General features: G+C 34.7%; 1 protein-coding gene across 1 annotated transcript in view; it reads left to right on the top strand.

Moving 5' to 3' along the window:
* Window positions 1–17,940, top strand: part of LOC150082576 (dnaJ homolog subfamily A member 2-like) — a 117,385-nt gene that overhangs the window by 87,176 nt on the left and 12,269 nt on the right. The window contains exons 4-8 of the mRNA XM_090377534.1: window positions 755–875; window positions 6,445–6,525; window positions 9,946–10,079; window positions 12,170–12,312; window positions 12,442–12,640. Coding sequence (XP_090233660.1) covers window positions 755–875; window positions 6,445–6,525; window positions 9,946–10,079; window positions 12,170–12,312; window positions 12,442–12,640 — 678 coding nt within the window. The remainder of the gene's footprint in view (window positions 1–754; window positions 876–6,444; window positions 6,526–9,945; window positions 10,080–12,169; window positions 12,313–12,441; window positions 12,641–17,940) is intronic.

Below are 17,940 nucleotides of genomic sequence, written 5' to 3'. Positions count from 1 at the left end.
ATGGGTACACTAATCTCCCAATGACAACTTATAACGACGGTTCTTGTAGCTTATTAAGACTTGCAAAATATCTGGTTATTACTTGAATTTTATGATTTCTGGTTTTTTTTTTTTTTTTTTTTTTTTTGGAGTCTTGAAATGTCCTAGTAAATCGAGAGTCTGCTGTGTACTTCATTATTACCATATTTAATGCTAGTAATGTCTTACTGTGTGTGTTTAATTTATCAGTTAAACTTTATTATACATATGTATGTACAAGAAAATCACATTTGTGGGGTCAGCGGGTGTTCACTTATATCTGCGGTTTCAGCCATCCACGGTAGGTCTTGGAACGTATCCCCCAAGGATACGGGGGTCTTACTGTATACGTCCACGCACAGAAGCTTTTAAGCCAAAGAAATGCATATAAGTAGGTTTTTGAATATAGTTGAACTCCCACCTAGTATTTAGTATTAGCAATAGCCACATGGTGCAAGGAGCCTATGCCTTATGGTGAACCAGCCAAAAAAAAAAATAAATGAAATGAAATAAATAAAAATATTTTTAAAAAATAATAATTAATAAGAGAAAAGGAAATGGGTAACCTATGCATTTCCCCAAACTGTCAACCTCTACCACCCGTGTAGGTAATTTATTCCAGTAATTTATAACTCACTGGTTAAAATAAAAATAGTAGATAAAAAATTAGATGTTCTTTCACGGCATCAGCTAATGTCATATGAAAAAATTAATACTTTTCTTTGAACATTTCCAGGTGGACTGTCAGGTGATGACCTCTTTTCCCACATCTTTGGTGGTGGATTGTTTGGAGGTTTTGGAGGAATGGGTGGTCGAAGACGAAAGCAGCGAGGTGATGATACAGTACACCCATTAAAGTATGTAAAGATCAGATACAACTGTTTAAATTTAAAAAAAAAAAAAAAAAAAATTTATTACAGTACAGTATTATACTATGGTCAGTTTTCTAATAAAATGGCAATCTCCTGAAAATAAACATATACAGTTTCCAAAACTGATGTAAGGAATTTATATTTTGGTTTTTCTGAAATAACGTACCAATATAACCTTAAGTTTACAAATTTAAATTTTAAGCATGAGAATAATTCCTAGAAAATTACTACATTTGGATGCTGTATATTGACATACTCTTGACAGTAATATTTTCTGTAATTACAGTTGTTTTGTATATTATAGTATTTATTTCAGATCCACGCTTATTTTTGAGTCTGACTGTTTGTTGCTTTTGAATAGTATGCCCTTACCTTTAAGTATCTCCACAGAAAATAGATGCTGTCAAATCTGGAGGTCTGGCAGGCCAGTTTATATTTTATAACATTGTGTGAAATTAATCTTTTAGGAAATTTTTCTCTCAACATGGTGATTGTAGTTCTTGCAATGTGGCAGGTGGTTATGTCTAGTTTGAAACCACAACTCTGGTACATTAATGTCCTTCAGTTCGAAGAAAATTTTCAGTCATATTCTAATATCTTTTGCCATTAACTGTTACTGCCACACCTTTAATCTTCAAAGAAGTATGATCCATTTACTCTGCTCTGCATGATTAACTACCACACAGTCACATGTTGAGGTACAGTTTTTTTCTGTTGCACATTTTCTGTGTTCCACAATCAACAATTGTTTGTTCACAAAGTCACTTAAATGAAAAATATGCTTCACCAGACATTAAGTTTTGAAATGTGACCATCATACTTTGCAGGGGTAGTGCTTCAGGTCTTTCTTAAATTGCTTAGACATTTCAGCAGTTCAAAGTTCTGCTGAATGTCTTCTGACTGATTTTTATGGACTAATAAGTTCACATTAATGCACATCAGCTCGAAATTGTCCTCCACTATTGCAGCCCTTCCTGTTCATTATCTGTCACTGACTATTCCACTCTCAATCTTGTCACACACTGGTAGATGGTGGGTTCAAGAGCATCATTCCAACTCTCTCACGCAAAAATATATTTGTGCATATGTCCATACATGGAAGCTTTTAAGCCAAATGAAATGCACTCAAGTAGGTTTTTGAATATATTTGAATTCCCAGTGAGATATTTAGTATATCTCTCAAGCAGCAGCAACCAAGCAAAAATTTTTAAAATACATTTCTTTAATTTCATAACATTGTTTTTTCTACCTTTCCATGATGGAAATTTTCACTTTTCACACCAATTTATCTGGGGGTGGGGAGAAGAAAGGGAAAAATCATTACTCAGGGAAGTAGAGAAGTAGTATGAAATCGCTATACTAACTTTTACTGGCGCTATATTTCATAAGCTGTCAATTGATAATTTTGTCCTGTTGGTGTAGGAGTCAGCTGCACATTTGGTTCACTAGATAAAGAATTTTTAGGATTTTATGCGACGTTTAAATTATCAAATTATTTCTTAAAACAAGCATTTACTGTATTAACAGTTTGCAGGATATGCTTTAGCTTTAGGCAAGTCATCCAGACTGAAAAATTAAAACATAAATCAAATAAAAATATTAAATACTGTATTTTCATGTGATTTGTTTTCATGAATGACTTGCCTAAAGTTAAATCATTCCCTACAAACTGTTAATACAGTAAATACTTGATTTAATACTATTGGACTTAGAAAGCAGTGAACAGTACACACTGAACCGGGCTTTTCATCTGCACAGGACACTTCAGCTTGACTGCCTCAGTTTGTGGTATTTGCTGTCAGTTAATGTCTTAACAATAAAGCAAATTTAACTCACCATCTAGTGAGATGGTTGGCCTTATGTTTATCAGTGATATCAGGTAATTAAGTAGAAAAATGTAAATGTTACATGAAGCATTTCTGTCCATTTTAAAGACTCCTACCAGCATTGCATTGCTAATTGTTAAAAAGGAATGAACTCACTACAGTTAAATGTTTTTCTATTAGATACATAATGCTAAGTATTAATTATATACGGGACACATCGGGACTAGTGCATTTTGGCCCGATTAAGCGGCTGCCCCAATTATCCGAAGTTTCACGTAAATAGTTAAAAATACAGTGTACCCCCCCCTTTACAATTAGTTCACTGTACAATTAAATCACGTTACAACGAACTCACCGTTCACTATACGATGTGTAGTAAGCACCGGTCATTGTGATCACATTTGTGGCTTGAATTTTAATTTTATTAAACAGCGATTCTAATTGGAGAAAATAGGAGGAATATTATCCACAGGCTATAAAAGTAAAGATATATTAAGCACAAATTTACCCTTTATTACCTTACCAATTAAAAAAATAAATGATACGTGAAAATCGTAAGAATTAATACGTACTGTAATATGTACATACGAACTAGTTGACATTTCTGTTCACTGACATTTGTGGGTGGGGGTTAAAATTTAAAACAGTAAAAAGATAAGCAATCAATAACAAAGGACACGGCACACACAAATTGCAAATAACACAATACGTGCAAGTGAGAACGGAGTAATGATTTACAAAGCTTTAAAAATAGGAATGAAGAGAAGATCTGAAAATTAATTTTTTTATATGATTGAAGATTTCATGGAAGTGTAAACACATTTCACCATAATAACCCACAGAATTCCAGCTGTCGGAATTATCGCAGATTCAGTAAGATTGAGTTTACTGTCCGTTTATGATAGATTTCAACTAACATAAAAGCCCAATAAACAGGTGACTGCTGATTGTTTTTATTGTTTTATGGTTGTGACTTTCAGAATTTCGACCGAACCACGTGGTATCGTAGGGTAATCTCCAGTGCTGTGGCCTCCTGCCCCGATTAAACGGCCTGCTGTCCCCATTAAGCAAAGTGAACCCTGGCTATTTTCTCGATTGGTTTCTGTTTTTTAAGATTTGTCCCAAATAAGCGGCTGCCCCAATTAACTGGTGGCCCAAATAACCGGAATCCACTGTATATTTATCATAACTGCAGCTCTTTAGATTTACAGTGGAAACGTTTTTTTTTTTTTTTTTTTACTCTGTTTGACCTATCTGTCTTAGCAAAAACCCTGTTTTCTCTTTATTTTGCCCATTTCTCCTTTTTTTATTTTCATTAACAAATTGGCCACCGGGTGTGCCACTGTGGTCTTTGTTGAAAATACAAGCACACAATGATAGCATTATTCTCTGCTATATTCATTTGTGTTGTAAAAATTGGAAAAGGGTAGCGTGTTTGCAAATTGCACAAATAGGGGGGGGAGGTGGTAGCAATGGCTTTGAAAAATGGAATCACTTTGATTACTACAGATAATAGAAATAAAAGTGATTCCAATCTATAGCCCATTGTGGTCACCTTTTGCTTGCTCTGTTTTATTTTTAGTCACCTTGCAGTGCGAGCAAGGTGACTCCATGTGATTCGATATGGACACTTTCTGAACAACCCGAAAGTATTGCAGAATTCCTTCAAAAACTGCTTGGTGTTGATAGTGTGACTGTTATGGCAGGCCTAAAAATGAGTGAAAGGGTATTAAAAGAGGAAATTGAGCACTTCGTGATAATAGGCTGTCCTTCCCAGCTTATTAATTGGTGAGCTAAAGAGGCAGCTGTGTGCCTGCTTGTGAAAGTAGATGAATATTTGGCAGACACTTACTACTATCTAGAGAGAAGTGCTAAAAGGAAACTTAAGATTTAAACAATTAACTGATACATGCCACTTAAAGTAAAAAAATGTGTGGTGGTGGTTTTTTTTTTTTAAGCATATGTACATATTGCCTGTCTTTGGTTAAATGTGCAACTAGATTGTTAGAACAGTGGCAACCTTTGACAAGTGTATATAAAGAAACGGAAAGATTTTAAAAGAACACAAATTAATGAACTCCAAGAAAAAGGACATCTGAAACATAAACTTCTGGTAAAAGCATCCTAAACAGACCAAACAAGCTAATAATTCTTGCCATATTATCCTCACTCATGCAGAAAGTTTCTTTTAAATGTTATACCAACATTTGAAATCTGTATAAAGCTCTTCCATCCAGTATACTTCACATCCATATACTGAGGTCATTACTAGTATGACTGTTAGTTTTAGAATACAGGTGAAGGTGACTCATGACAAAAACCTGGAAGATGTGCACAAATGGTATATGACATCGGGCCTTGAGCAATCATTAATAAACTTCCAAAGTACATGAACTAAACTTTAGTCATAATGATGGTTGGTTGTGGCATTTTCATTTTTGGTAAGAGACATGGTATCATAAAAGATCACGTGGTGAATGTTGAACCTGAACTTCTTTTGCTGTCTGAAAACACTCGGGGTAATGGCAATAATAGCCATTGAATGAAATCTATTGTAATGGGAAAGTCAGAAACATTGAGTGCTGAAGAACATCACGCATAAACTCGCAGCCACTGTTTGCACAGATTGCCTCTGCCTGGTTCTGCCACTTTGAATATATTGTTCAATGTTCAAGAATCCCAAGGACCTCAACCTAATAGATTGAGATTCTTGGTAATCATCAACTGTGCTCCTTCACATCCTTTACATAACTACCTTGATCAGCGAAGGTAAAGAAAGCTAACACGAGAACCACGGGTGGCGCACTATGGCCATAGTTGCCGATGCACCTAATAAATCCCTAAACCAACAACGAGAGCCACGGGAAACTTTTAGCAGTCAAATGCGTTTCCCGGTGCTGCAGCTTCTCTCTGCATTCTCGGTAAACAGATGGTGTGTGTTATCGGTAATGTCAGTAGAAGTTGATAACGATGTATTTGTTAGTTTTTCTCTATTAAAAGCAGATTATTGGAGTAAGAGTGTAATGCCTTCGGGGCTGGTACACCCTAAGACTGGGATGGTCTGTGGAGGGTGTACCCATAAACAAATTTCAGCCCACTCGTGAACTCCAATAATCTGCTTTTAATAATGAGAAAAAACTAATTAATACATCATTATCGACTTCTATTGATAACATGCACCGCCTGTTTGCTGAAAATGCAGGGAGAGAGAAGCTGTGGTACTGTGAAACACTTGACTGGTAGAGGTTTCCCATGGTTCTCATGTTGGCTTTCTTTACCTTGATCCAGTTGACAGATATGGGTATTATCCTGGCATTCAAGAAGTTGTGTAGGAAGAGCTTCCTTGGTAAAGTAATGGTTGATTTGAAGGATAAGCAAGACAAAGTGGATGATATGAGGGCAAAGCAAAGGACTCTACATAGCATCTAACTCTAACCTGCAGTCCACTGTGTTAACGGTGCTTCTAAGGAGATGGAAGATCTTCCATATGGTTGGAATAAAGTCCTCTGTGAGAGATGTGAATTTAACTTCAAGGTGTTTGAAGCCAGTGATTACAAAGTTCCTTATGGGGAGGTGGTGAGAAAGATGCTGCATATTTATAGAAATACTTTATGTATTTATGTTGAATGTTATTGTTTCTTATCAACTAAACTTTTAATGTAGTTAATGTTTGATTAAAAATAATCAGATTATATCTGTATGGGTAATTTTTACAAACAATCTTTCAGGGTCTCATTAGAAGAACTGTACAACGGTAAAACGGCTAAGCTACAACTCAGCAAGAATGTAATTTGCAAATCATGTGACGGGTAAGATTTTATTAATCTTTCTTATATTGCAGTTAGCCAGCTTAATCCTAGTGATTACAGTATGGTAAACTCCCATTATAGCACATTCACAGAGACCACCCAGTTCACTTGGTTGATTATCAGACCATAAAAGAAGAGTGCAAAAAGTGGGATAGCATTATAATGAGAGTTTACTGTATATCCTGAGTTCTACCATATGGAGTGTAGCCCCATATGGTAGAACTCAGAATTTGGATTAAGTGGTAACACTATTGACCAAAATTTAGGTTTTCATATTTCCTATTTATTGTACATGATTTTTTGATATCATATTTTGGATTTCAGGAAAGCTTTTGATACTGTTGCACAGTATCAAAAACTTTCCTGAATTTGTACAGCAGTCTTTTGATACTGTTGCACAGTATCAAAAGACTGCTGTACAAATTGAAGCAGTGGGGCATTAAGAGCAATTTGCTACTATGAATAAAGGGATATTTCAATGGGAGAAAACAGTGGTTATCAATGGACACTGCTCTGTATTTATTAAAGATATTGATGAATGTATATTATGCTAATGTCTTAAGTTTGCAAATTATGGTATGCTACTGCAACAAGGTCTAGAAAAATTAGGCAGATGAGTGGAGAAATGGCAATTGAAATTTAGCATTGACAAATGCAAGGTAGTGCATATGGGTATCAGTAAACCCAGATTAATGTACCAAATGTTGTGATACTACACTCAGGGTAGTAGAAAATGAAAAGACCTTGTGGTAATTGTGCAGTCATATATGAGACAGGCTGCCAGGACAGCTCATGAGGTTTTGTTAATTACGGGAATTTTGCAAGCGTGGATAAGGAGATGATTATCTCATTGTATATGGCAGTGGTTATGTCACATCTTGAGTACTGCATGCAAGTCTGGAGGCCTCATTTTAGGAAGGATGTAGAGCTTCTAGAATGGGTGCAAAGAAGGACAATGAGATTGGCAAGGGGAACAAAGGGGGCTCTTACCAAGAAAGGTTCTAGTTCTGCAAATTGCAGTGGCTCTGGAAACTAGGCATTTGTGAGGTGATCCGATTGAGGTGTTTAAGGCTTTTCTTTTAAGTGGATTGAGCAAGCTCATTGTTGATGGGATTCTGATCCTCTTGCTGAGACTATACACCTGGAGGGGCATAAATTCAAGTTGAGGAAAGATGGTTGCAGAATAGATGAGTAAAAATTTGTCTTTAGTTAGTGCATGGTTGATTTTTGTAACAAACTCATCTGTTGTTGTGGATAGGTTGCATAAATTCAAGAAAGAACTAGACTATTGGGGTGGACAGGTGATAATGGGAAGGGGTGTGTTTTTTTTTTTTTTTTTTTTTGTGTTTTTTTTTGCTGATGCTTGGATTTGTTTTAGATTGACTACCACTCTGGGCTGTAAGCTCTGCAGATTATTATCCCACAATATTTTAGGTGCCATTTTAGTTTTATAGTATATATGACGTTTTGAAATGTCTATAGGTGATGAAGACAAATCATAATCACCTCACTTCTGATCTGGAACTGCTTGTTGCATTTCTTCAAATATAAAGCCCACTTACCATGTTTGATGACTGCTGCTTTTGTAAGGCAGATATATCAATGTACAATGGGGTTAGATATTTGAGAAATGTATAGTATGCAATCCTGGATTTTCCCAGTGCCACATAGTAAAGACTTCAATGCACAACCTACCCTTCCTTAGAAAAGCATACTCAACCAAAGCTCCACATTACTGTAATCGTTGAGATTAGATGAGTTATTCAGCGCCTTTGTCTTGCCAAGTCCATTTCGGAGTTCTTGACATCTCATCTAAAAGAACAGAATGGATCCTAGCTGTAGGAGATCCACCTACTGGAAAGACACTTTTACATGTGGTTACAGATTCCTTGTGCTTCTGCTCAGTTGCAAAAGGTCTTTTTAAAGAGGTTGGCACTGATCACATTCTGGCAGAGCAGTCTGTTCATCGGCTAGAATAAATTCTGTCAGTTCCTGTAGCCTATTCAGTTTGTAAAAAAGGAAGATTATGAAAATGTTAGTCATTTATTGGAGAGATCAACTACAAAAGATACAAGTGGAATGTTGTGTGGACTTCATTATACTAGAAGGTTATTATATTAAGTATCTTTATTTTCTCTGTCTATGGGATAGTAATCTGATTATAGATTACTATATCAGAAGAAAATAGCCTGTCAAAAAGGAATTAAACTCTGGTAAAGGCAGCATGGTTAAGAGTTCTCATCCAAATAGACAAGGCTTTGCTACCCTACTACTTCACATTTAACTAGTACTGGTAAAATTGTTTTCACGCAGCTTTGATACTGTGTTTTGAAGACTTCTAACAGTGGTCTTGCGGCAGTGTAGCACGATCCCAGCATCTAAAACAATGGAAGAGAAAATGTTGGTGTTGAAAAGAATGTCTGAAAGGTATGTAGGGTTGTAGTGCATGAGTTTCTAAGTAGCAGTAGTGCAAACTGCAGAGTGCTTGGTTGAAATTTTGATTGAACAGTATGAAATGGCAGAATATTCCTAAAGCTGTTTACACTCACACTTGGACTTTTTTTTTTTTTTTTTCCAATTTGGACTGAAGAGCATGGAGTGTTTCCATGAGGATTCAAACAATGAAGAAGGGCAGGTTGCAGCCAAGACAAATGACTAGGTATAGTGTTAAAAGAACACTGATCAGATTATTCAATTTTGATTAACATATCCTGCTTTATTTTCCTTAGTAGTAATTGTACTCAGACAGATTGGAAGTTAAATGGATGTCCAGGAATCCCTCAATGAAAACACAGGAGTTAGGGACTGGAAAATCCTGTCAATTGGCAAAACAACAAACCGTATATACTTAAATTAATTGAAGGTGTGGGGGGGTAACATTTTCTTGATGAAATGCAAATTACCAGCAGTATCTCTTGTTAGCTAAAAGTGATTTCTGTTTAAAATAGTTTATTACATGGGAGAATTGTAAAGTAGTTTTGTTTCCAGTGATAAGTTAGCAGCTTTTTTTTTTTTTTTTGTGATTTTTTTTTTTTTTTTTTTTTTTTTTTTTTTTTTTTCTGATGCATTGTATCCCTCTGGGTTTACAGTCTAATCTCTGATCTTATACAATAATTAACCTGTGATTCAGTTATAAGAAAGGTGAAATGATGTGGGGGGGGGATACTTTTCTATTCTTTTAAATCAACTGTCACCAAAAATTGTTCCAATTTTTGACATCATCAAATAATAATGTGTTATTAAAATGGTAAAATTCACTTTAGCATCAGTTTGATTAGATATTTTATGTTCTGTTAACCAAACTTTCTCTGAGAAAAGCTAAGTGATTATCCTCACACGAATAACTTAGTTTCAGTTGTTTATTCATTATTTTTTTAAAGTTCGGTTTCAGACTACACTGCATAGTTATTTTTCCCATAGGCTTGGTGGTAGAGCAGGAGCCAAGCAGACTTGTCGTGGTTGTCAAGGCCGTAGGTTTAAAGTATCTTTTAGACCTTTGGGCCCAGGAATGGTGCAGCATGTTCAGACTGTTTGTGGTGACTGCAATGGAGAAGGTAAGTTACTAATAATACAAATAACTTTCTCGGAACTACTTTAATTTTATTGTGCATTGCTGAATTTCAGAACTTCAACTCCCCCTCTTTTTTTTTTTATGAAAACCTCAAACTCAGTGTATTAGAACTTATTAGTACCACTACATGGTTGAAGGCTAAAAAAATGCTGTAAACCTTTCCTCCCTTAACCTTAAGAAAATAAAAATCATATAACAACACTTCATATGAGACTACATATCAACATCAACCTGTTGTGTAATTTGTAACAACATGGTATTACCATTCACATTAAGTATAACCTCTGTTACAGAATTAGTTCTCCATTATTATTAGGAACTGATACTAGTACAAGGATAATACGTGGGATTTTATGAAAGGGTACACCAACATTACCACAACACAATGCATGATGTCAACTTGCCTGGTACATAACCTCTCATGATTGGTACCTTCTGGATTGGTTTGGAAAAAAATAAGTTTGTTCTGGAACAGTAAATCCCGGGCTGGAAAGCTATCTTATGAAATTACAAATCACAGTAGATGGATTCACTGGCCTAATGACCAGAGAATGTTATTTATGAGTGTCCTAACATCCCATCTGTGAAGTTGGGAGGGGTTACTGTCACCATATAGGGTTGTTTTTCGTGCCTTTTGAGCTATTGGTTGTCAATCCTGAAATAATAACACTAACAACTGGATTAGGCTTTGTTGCTGATGTCATCACAACCAATCATTATCTTCCTTTAGTGAACTTTGTATAAAGTTCTGCACAAAACAAAGTTTATCACTTGTAGTTATTTTATGTGGTTCTTAAACTAAAAACAAGCATTTAAAATATCTTCCAAGAAATACTCTAAACATACTATGTAGGGCTCTCTCTCTTATTGTCACATTTGGATAAATTCTGCTTGATTGGTGCACTGGTAGGTTAGTTACCAATAGCTGAAATCATGGTGTATTTAAATATTCCTTCATGAGTGACACAAATCGCAAAAGAAAACCTATAACTTAATTTGCTATTTGTTATGTAAGTTGTCATTCAGTGCAACCTGAGTGACAGATTACACAATGAATGCATGATTATCTATTATATTTTGTACATTTAAAAAAAAAAAAAAAAATGTGGGCTTGTAACTAAGTTTCAGTTAGATTGGCAATTGTAATGCTTTCTTTTTAGCATTTTTACAAATTTTCTCTAGGGGAGTGGAAAAGTAACTAATAGCCATTGCATATCTGAGATTTATTTTTATTACAATAAAACCCTGATTGTTGTAAATAATGTATTTTAGGTATAAGCGGATTTTGAAAATGGCCATATAGTGCAAGGAAGTCGCAAGCTTTTGCTGCACTGGCTGGGGGGAAAAGTAGATGAGAAAATATAAATCATTTGCTTCCCTCCTCACAGTTAACTATTCAGTTGACATTTGAATTTATTCAAGCTGTCAGCCTCAACTACCTGTGAAGGCAGTGAACACTGGCTAGAAGAAAACCTTCCTACAATCTAGTCTAAACCTCTCCCTCCTTTGTGCCCTGACTTCTGGAATTCTCTATAACAGTGAAAATTATGCATTCATTCATTTTACTAAACCCTCTCCGAGCTTTACAATTTATCTTTTTTGATTTGTGTCACTCATAAAGGAATATTTAAATACACCATGATTCCAGCTATGGGTAATCTAACCTACCAATGCATGAAGCAAACATAGGAAATGGTAGGCAGGTGATGTGTAATAAGGTTGAGGTTTTTACAAATGATAGAACTGGTCTTTTGACTAGTTATCTTCTGCTATTTGAGGAGCAGCTCACCAGAGAAAAAATGATTATTGTAATTTCTTGTTGAAAAAAAAAAATGTTTGTATACCATCCATGAGTCCATTGCTCACTTGATTTGAACAGTTTCACTTTTTTTATTGTCAAAATCACTCAAATAGAGCCATGTGTAAATCTTAGTTTTTTTTTCAAGCGTTCTTCATAATTCAACTTTAATTCTCGAATTGGGGTGTTTTTTGTTTTTTTTTTTTTTTTTTCAAAAACTGAATTAGTGGTTCTTTTGAATTTTGTGTAAAACATGTTTCCGCTGTTATTTTTAGGTGAAATGGTAAATGAAAAAGATAGATGTAAGGCTTGTAAAGGTAAAAAAGTCATAAATGATACAAAGATTTTGGAGGTACATGTGGATAAAGGCATGCGAGAAGGAGAGAAAATATATTTCCGTGGAGAAGGTGATCAAGAAGTAAGTTTCCTTTCACATCTCATTTGTTATTGTAATTCATGTGTGCTATTATCAATGTAATGATGTAACATTTTAATTTTTCTCTGTGTTTACTACTTTTTTTTTTTTTTTTTTTTAATCTCCTTGCAGCCTGGTGTAGAACCTGGAGATGTGATTATTGTACTCAGTCAGAGACATCATGATCGCTTTGAACGTGAAGCTAATGATTTGTATATGTCTCACACTATTACTCTCACAGAAGCTCTATGTGGTTTTAACCTTCTAATCAAGCACTTAGATGGAAGAGATATTGTTATTAAGCATCCTCCTGGAGAAGTCATCGAACCAGGTAGGGACATTTTTAAATTTTAGAAAAAGATTTATATATGGAATGATAAACCTTGCATTTAATTAGTTGTCTGTTAATAATTAACGGACATAAGTGTTTCATAGAATTGTTACTGCATCATGGTTGTTGCCAAGGTTGCGTGTAGTTAATTGACTTAGCATTGTGTGATAATTACATCCTTCATTAATATTATTAACAGCTCCCTTTTCCTATGTGCATCACAGAATTATAACATTTGCTGACACTTCTTCCTTACTACAAGAATATAGTGAATTTGTAATAAGCAAATCTTTCTTACTTTTACATAATACTACTTGGAAGTGTTTGTTACCCTTCAGTATTAATATATCGATGAAAATATTAAACACTGCTCTCAGCATACACTAAGTGGCCAGTTTATTGGGATCATCCCTTCAAGAAATTTATTGTTCTGTTCAAGACAGTGTAGTGTTTGTGCTGGGCTATATAAAGCAGGCAGTTGGACACTGAGGGATTGTGTGTACAATTCATCAAGAGAATGGGCCAAAAACATGACCTATGCAACTTTCGGCATTACATAGGTCATGTGCCAGGGTTTTCATGCACAGGAGTGCATCAAGAATGATCCAACAACTAGAAAACACCAGATGATGGTAGTTCTGTGACCTAAGACAGCTTGTTGATGTGAGGAGCCATTGTAGGGTGAAGAGAATTATGCAGTTTAACAGGTCACTTCCAACCATTTTAAGTTCAGGATAGTCATTTAGCTTAAATGCTTATTTTTAATAGTCATCAGACTTTCTGCAATACCATTTTACAAGGTTATAGGAAATTCCATACTGAAATGACACCCAAAAAATGCTACAACCACAATATTTGCATGTGATCAGAACACAGATCTATAAAAACTGTACATTTTTAATTTAATGTACATTAATAACAAATCAGAGAAACTAAATGCAGGGGGGGAAAAATCATAACTTTCAGCTTCGGAATATCAATTTCTTTTGTAACTGTTTGACAAAACTTAAGCATGAAAGGCACTCAGAAATGAATGTAATAGCACTATTAAGCAACACACCTATCAAATATGGAAAGGTTTACTAACATTAGAATTCACAACTGAAACTGCAGAGAAAATTCCTATCTCCGGTATCTTGGACTTTCCATCCTTAAGGCTTCCTGTAACGTACAAACATTTGATATGTATAAAAGTGTGCATCCGCCATTTAAATTAGAATGCTAGACAGCTGTAACATTAGAATACTAACTAAAGATGAATTCAGTGTAGAAAATCAGTACAGAAAATTACTCCTCAAGTGCAAAAAAACCCTTGTATGCCAGTTCTAGTAATAAACTGTGAACATGTGAGAAAACAGACTGCATTTGTGCTATTTAGGGCTCATCTACCTAGGAAACAATGAGGGTCCACTGAATGCTGTCAGAATTATTTTTTGCGTCTAGTTCCTTTGAATACCTCATCACTAATCATATTGGTCAGGCAGGGTGAATGTCCTATAACGGCATTCCTGTCAAGATTATTCTGTATTACTTTTAACTGCTAACTTTATTTCAGTTTCTCTTTGGTTTTCCTCTCAGTTATCACATCATTTGACACACAGCTAAGTAGTTATACTTTGATATTCCCATTCCAAAAACTGTGTGAATGTAGAGGGAAAAATATTTAGTTTGTTAGCAACTTGTACAGGATTGTCAATAGTTATGCTATTCGTATCTATCTGGTCAATGTAGTTCTTCCCTTTCTTTCTAGCATTAAGGAAAGAATTATTTGCCACTTTCCTTCACATTCTTAGCCAAAGAATTCTCGTCTGCCTTAGCATGCCGTAACGGGCATGCTAAGTGACTTGATTACAGGCTAGTTTATACTTCTGTTTCCTGATATTTTATAATCCCATGTATTTTCTTCTCTGCTACTAGTCTCATCAGCTCGTCTGATATCCATTTAGGGCTAAACCTCTAACAGTATCTCTTGGTGTAAAAAGCTTGTAGCATCTACAATTGCTTTCCCAAACACAACCCATTGAAAAGAAGTTTAAAATCTGTATTATCACCTTTGAAATAGTCTTAACACACTTAAAAAAAAAAAAAAAAAAAAAAAAAAAAAACCTTTCAGAATGTTTATATACCATCTTATATGTTAAACCATATATTACATAAATTATAATAGAATAATAACACAAAAACAATTAAATACATTTTGCTTTAACATAAATATAAGAGGGGGGAAAAGCCAACAAAATATAGGTATAGTATTCTTGATTTTATTAATACTGTGTGTGTTAAATTGACCAATTTATTCTTTACTAGTTGGTAGGGTGGAGACGTTTTTCCTGCTGGGCAAAGGAATGTTGCTGTTTGTCAGTCAGTAACTTTGTGCATCATTATTAATTAGTGATGAAAAAAGTTTCCCACTCCTGCAGTTTTTCATGAACCATAATCTGAAACTGAAATCTTTCAGTGAGAGATGTTATGGTCATGTCTAGTGGTGGAGGGGGGGGGGATTCTTGGATCCTCAAGTCTTGTCAGATAGGTCTGGTTTCTATAGTTCTAGTGCCGTATAAATATTGTAAACAATACCCATAGTTTTCATCTATTTGTATTTTATCAGAAAGAAAAACAAAGACCATACTGCAATAACATTAATTTACAGTGTATCTATTGCGTATCCCAAACTCCAACTTCTCCCTTCTCGTCTGAGCTTGCACATTTACATCTTTTGTGTAATGGTTAATCCTGTTCTACCCATAATTACAATAAAGGTTTACTTCAAAAAATATTTTGTGCAATAAATTTCAGTATCTCCCACACTACAGTTTAGTCTTCGATGGTCAATTTAAAAACTAATCCTAAACCAAAAACCCAAGCCCAATGATGAATTTCAGGACAGAAATCTGAAACGGCCAATTTCTTCAGTTATTCACTGTTTCTATTGTAATAATTGTCCTCTTGTTCCAATAAACTAATTAAATACTTTGTGTGTTAAAGTATTTTTATTAACCTATTTGGTAGTAATTCTGTGTAATATCCTTTTCAGGTTAATTATTTTAAATTTTATAAGCTATTTAACTCTGAATAGCATCTTACCCCTGATTATGTGGCAGCCCTCGCTGATCCCAGTGACCTTTAACATACATTTTGGTATGGTGTGTGAGCAGCTTATATTCTCATTGAAAGATACTGCCTATGTATTTTGCAAACAGTGTTCAAATTCTGGATGTGGACTTTGGGGAAATGTGTATGGGAGGGCTAAGCTTATTTTTAATATTGAATTATACAGTAAACCCCCGCTATTCGCGGGGGTTACGTTCCTGAGAAATGCCACGAATACTGAATTATGTCTCCCATAGTAATAAAGGGGTTCCGTTCCACAGTATGAAATATATAAGAAAAACTAGTCTGAAATTTTGTTTATGTATGTATTATATGTACCTTCATAATATGACTATGTACATAGACAGTACATAGTGAAATGGAAGCATAAGGCATCGAAATGAAATTAAGAAACAATTTAATATTAAATGTAATATTTATTAGAAATTTCAAACAAATCTTTCAATCTAGCGCCTTTGCTATAGCTAAAAAACTTATCCCGCCAGTTTCGCTAAAGTGATGATAAAGGTGTTTTGCCTTTTCACGAATGATGAGTGAACTTAAGGAAATTTTATTTTGAGTTCGGTCTTCTATCCACAGATTTAAAGCCTTTTCCATTTTTTCTAATTTAACATCACGAGTTACAGAGAAAATTTTTGAAGCAATTAGCGCGTTTTCACAGACACTACGGCGGATTTTTTCTTCCGATTTCTTGATTGATCGTACCGTTGACTTATTGATTTTATAATGTTTTGCCACTGACGAGACACTTTCACCATTAGAAATTTTGTCTAATAACTGAATTTTACTCGCTAATGTCATCACCTTCTTTGATCTTTTCACAATTCCCTTGTTATTCGTAGCCATATTTTTGTAGGGGTTAGAAAAGAATTTGTCCACAATAAAGTCACTTTCTTCCGTTAACACACTCGAAAAAGTCTGTTTACACTAACACACTGCAAAACGGTTGGTTTTTCACTTTTGTAAGCATATCAATTTATAAATTGATAAATTTATAAGCATATAAATTAAAAGCAAACGACGAAACCTTCCATGACAAGTGCATAGCACATACTGAACAAGGATTAGCAAGAAACATCCACACTCGCGATTTTGTCCCCCCACCCACTGAGTGCTGTTTTGACCAGTAAAGATGATTTTAGCTACCCCCATGTTTTTTTTATGGTGGAAAATGTTCACGGCGATTTAAAATTCACATATTTTTAGGTTTCATTTTATATTAAATCAGCGACCGCGAATAGCGGGGGGTTTACTGTATTTGTAATTGAGCATTAATTTCTATCTTTATACAGTGTGGCGACCTAAAAAATAGCCTATAGAATTATACCATTATTATATTATACTATATTAACGATAAGTATACCCATAAATTTCACATCTGCATTCTGTTTACAGTTCACAGGAACTTGGGTTTTCATCCCTCATCATCCAATAAGCATAACTGACCATAAAATTCTAATTTATTACAATCAGAAGTGGCGCAAGCAGATTGTGACAGATTCTTTAAAAATACCAAATTTAAGATTGTGGCCAGACCAATATGGAAATTACATGCCATATTGAACACTCACTCAGTCCTTTCCTCTTTTGCGACACAAATAAATTACCTAGTGTGCAACGTTTCTTGCAGTGATTGCGACTCTTCTTACCAAGGATCAAAGCAATTTCTGCTGAATATTCAAGTAAAACAGTACATGTTCTCAGTTCGTGCTTCTCTTTCAGCAGCGTCAGAATTGGCCTTTCATGCTGTTTACAAGGACAAAATACTTAGTGTCCAGTGTAATTATACGAGACTGTTAATTGCAGGAATCATCGAAATTAAATTGCATGAGAATTCTATTAACATTCGCCGTCCATATCTAATATCCATTTTGTGGTCTTTTGCAAAAGCACATGCATGGGGACAAATAATCTATCTATTTAAGATTCGAGCTCACATACTCCATAATTTCCATTCCTGTGATTGTGGCATGCAGTCGAAAAGCAGTCTGCTTTAGGAAGGAAAATCGTTTTTTAAATTTATGTTAAACTGTTAAACTTTGTTTTTTTTGAATTTTCAATTGATTTTTTACTGTAATCATTTTGCGTTAATGCTTTATTCATTTTAATTTATGGAGAGTATCGTACGTAAGTGTTCTTTGTATGATATTGAGGTAGATTTCTCTTATTCTAGTAATTTATTATCTGTA

This window comes from Mastigoproctus giganteus, chromosome 7 (assembly GCF_048544385.1).
Source record: "Mastigoproctus giganteus isolate SK-2022 chromosome 7, ASM4854438v1, whole genome shotgun sequence".
NCBI lineage: Eukaryota > Metazoa > Arthropoda > Arachnida > Uropygi > Thelyphonidae > Mastigoproctus > Mastigoproctus giganteus.
The sequence above is the reverse complement of the archived record's forward strand: the minus strand, read 5'-3'. Positions and strand labels throughout refer to the sequence as shown.